The sequence below is a fragment of the Gossypium hirsutum genome, chromosome A11 (genome assembly GCF_007990345.1).
Source record: "Gossypium hirsutum isolate 1008001.06 chromosome A11, Gossypium_hirsutum_v2.1, whole genome shotgun sequence".
Classification (NCBI taxonomy): domain Eukaryota; kingdom Viridiplantae; phylum Streptophyta; class Magnoliopsida; order Malvales; family Malvaceae; genus Gossypium; species Gossypium hirsutum.
The window spans coordinates 97,893,624-97,897,097 of NC_053434.1; the positions used below are offsets into that span (position 1 = coordinate 97,893,624).

Consider the following 3,474-nt stretch of genomic DNA (forward strand, 5'->3'; position numbering starts at 1 on the left):
ATGTAAATAGGCATAAAATGTATGGAACTAGTCATTTTCTTGTTAGAATGGTATGCTTGAGCTTGTGGTAAATGTTGAATTATATGAGAAGCTACGTGTTTGTACTAAATGACATATGGGTTAACTTTGGTTAATGTTTTTGAGTTAAAGATGTTTATTCCATGCATGAAATGTATATATAATAGGATTTGCATATAGAAGAAAATGGTAAGTTGAGTTGAAAGTGGTTGAAATAGGTATAAGTTTAGAATACGAATGTTATACCATTTGAAAGATTAAATTCTTAAAGTTTTATAGATTTGTTTTAGTTTTATTGTGCATGTTTTGGTACAGTTGAAAATGTTAGGTGAATATGTGTATCAGTAGGTTTTGGTCTAAGCATGTAAATAGGCACAAAATGGTATTTTTGGCTAAAAACAAGGGCCACATCTCAACGACCAATATCTCACGTCGCAACATTGGCTGATAGTAAGTGATACCGCAATGTCATTATGCATGAAGTCGTGACGTGACATACTGAGTTGGTCTTAATTCGAGTCATGACGTCGATCCTGAATTTTCAAAACTTTATAATTTGGTCTTAATTCATGTACAATTTTGCAAAAGAGCTTTCATAAGCTTGTGTGGAACCTGGAAATGATCGTAATACGTATTTAGAATGTGAATGATGTTTTTGCATATGTGATTGGTCGGATGTTGTAAAATTGTCCAGAGTTGCTCCAGCATCAATCATAACATCTTGCAGCTCAGATCCAAAAATTGGGTTGGGCGATGGGTGTTATAATTTTACCGCATGAAGATAAAAAAAAGCCGCTAGCAGTACCCATTACTACAAATATTGCCCAAAACTCATCCTTCATTTCATCACACTCTGGAAATAACACCAACAACCGTCGAAAAAACTACAATAACAATCCCAACAAATGCAATCAACCTTAGCATCCACGACGTAATAATAGACAACATATTTCCCCATAAACAATATACTACCAACTATGTGATCAACCTGGTCATTCTGCACATATGTATTGTTAGATTTCTCATAATCACATGCAAACAATATCCAATTTTGCTGCTCACTTTTAAAATTCTCGAGCACCTTAGATAATTGATACCTATGCAATTCACCACATGACCTTTGATGTTCATAGTATAACCTCTACATATGACTACCATGTGTCAAAACTATCAATAAACATGTATAGGTCGGTAATTTTTATTTTCCCTAATCATCTTTTCTTTTTACGTTGTTAACGGTTGAGGTAAATTTATAAAAGAATTTGGAAACTTCAGGTACTAAACTGATACAAAAATTGAAAACTTAAAGTACTTACATTGATATAAAAAATTCTCTATGTACCAATGTGATAATTCGGTGCAACTTTGGGGGCAAATAGTACATTAACCCTTATTTTTACAAAGTAAGAAATAGTAAGGCTTAAGGGTGTAGAAAGCCTTCAAAGTATTTTTTTGCAATCAATTGGGTACTTGAACAGTCAGAATACATAAAAAAAACCCTTAGATTGTTAACTTTAATAGTTGATCATTAAAGTTAACTGTCCCTATTTTTTTAATTAAAGTCACCATGTGTCACAACCATGGCGTGACATGTGGCAAGAAAATTATAAAAAATAAAAATCAATAAAAGTTGTAGAAATTATTAAATTTTAATAAAAAATAAAAAATATTTAAATTTAAATAAAAATTAGAAAAAAATTATAAAAATTGAATACATTAATCAAATTGTAATTTTTTAATGAATTGATCAAAACAAAAAATTACACATAATTGAGTAATTAATGTATAATTTACCTTAATATATTTTATGTTGAAGAAGCATTTAAGAAAATAAGTAAAATGGAGACGGTAAAAAGGAAAGAGATAAAAAAAGGTTGACGTGAAAAGAAAGGAAAGGAAAAAAAAATTAAAAAAAAAACATTATTAACGGGGTCGTTAATTTGCTATTATACTGTTAATGGTTTAGTAATTTAAATTTAACAAACTGATGTAGTAAATGGTACATAAATAAATAATTTTATAGTTTTTCCAGAAATTACCTGTGGACATAAAAGTGAATGAGTTAAGGTAATTTTACAATCGGGATTGTAGTAATTCTTCTATATGGATAATGACCCATATTTATCTGTTTTATAATTTTGGTTTTCTCAACTTGGATGGTAAACTGAAGCAAACCATGTGCATGTGGAAGAGTGGTAGTTTAGTTGGAAGATTTATGGCCACTTGCAAGAGAATGGAAAACAAAATCAAATTATCCTACTCTTCTTAATGCAACAAAGTAACAAAAACTTCATTAGCTCACCAACAATCAGATATACATTAAAATCGAAACAATGAAAATATCCACCATTTGTCATAAGTAAAATCCCAACAACAACAGAAAAAATCCTCCACCTTTTCTCTATCTCTTTTCCATCTTCATAATCTAAGGATTAAAAAGAGTTGTATAGCCTTTAGAGAGAAAGAATAAAAGAAGACAAAAGAACTCTACCCAAACCCCAATATTGAAATATCAACAACTAATACAACTCACCCATTTTAAAACAGGAGACCAAACGCAAGAGCGACAAGGGAAGCAAACGCCGTCGGCACGAATGCGGTGGCATCTGAGGTAGGAGTAGGGGCTGGTGCATCAGCTGCCGCAACATATTGGACCGCCGACATGGCCATCAACACCACCATCATGGCCAAAAATAGTCTCATCCTCAATACCTCCATTTGTTGGTGTAGTTTCTCCGTGAACTTTGTTGCAAAAGTGAGGAATCTGAAATTGAGACAAGCAGTAATGGGTGGGGGTGCCATAAAGCCCCAGTTATAAACATCTCATGCTGGGCAGTTAGTTTACTTTATTTAGATTTTTTTCTTTTTTTAAAGTTTGGTCAGTGGAAATGATTTATATTTTTGGGCTGACAGGGTAGCTTTAAGTTAAACTTTGGGTGTCATACAGCTGTTGCCAACGGTTTTTTGGGGCATTGTTTGGAGAGGGTCCATTGGCTTTGCCCAGTTGCCTTAACTAAAAGAATTTTGGAGTACCATATAAGGACTATTTTGACCCTTTGTGCAGGGATGTTCTGTGGTTTGAGTTGAATTTCTTTTATGGCAATGTTGGTATAATGAAGAATAAAATATTATTTTGAAGGGGTTTGGTTTTTTGGGAGTTTGGGGCTGGTACAAAATATAGTTTTTAATTAAATTATAGAATATTTTATTGGAAATATAGGGAGGTGTGCGCAGTTGGGAGGGACCCTGGCATTCACCCATTATCTGGCATCTTTTGCCCCAACTATCATAACCCTTTAGAAAGTATAACAACAATTCATGAATATAAACACATTTTGAAGTTGTAAACATATCAAACCAAACATAAACTAGTTTAATGAATAGAAATTCGTTGGATTAAGTTTGTTTCATTATATAGCCCTTGCTCTGGAGAACACTATTAACTTATAACTAAGA

General features: G+C 32.5%; 1 protein-coding gene across 2 annotated transcripts; it reads right to left on the bottom strand.

Annotated features, from left to right (window-relative positions):
* Positions 1-547: 547 nt before the first annotated feature.
* LOC107891420 (arabinogalactan protein 13) lies at positions 548-2,937 on the bottom strand. Of its 2 annotated transcripts, none has more exons than XM_016816234.2 (2): positions 2,552-2,937; positions 548-902 (listed from the first exon to the last, which is right to left on the bottom strand). In XM_016816234.2, the coding sequence occupies exon 1, from the start codon at positions 2,818-2,820 to the stop codon at positions 2,557-2,559; it is 264 nt and encodes an 87-aa protein (XP_016671723.1). In that variant the 5' UTR covers positions 2,821-2,937; the 3' UTR covers positions 548-902; positions 2,552-2,556. The 2 variants fall into 2 exon arrangements, with proteins under 2 accessions (XP_016671723.1, XP_016671718.1); XM_016816229.2 differs by lacking the exon at positions 548-902 and adding an exon at positions 2,288-2,443 and having other exon boundaries at positions 2,552-2,925.
* Positions 2,938-3,474: the final 537 nt, after the last annotated feature.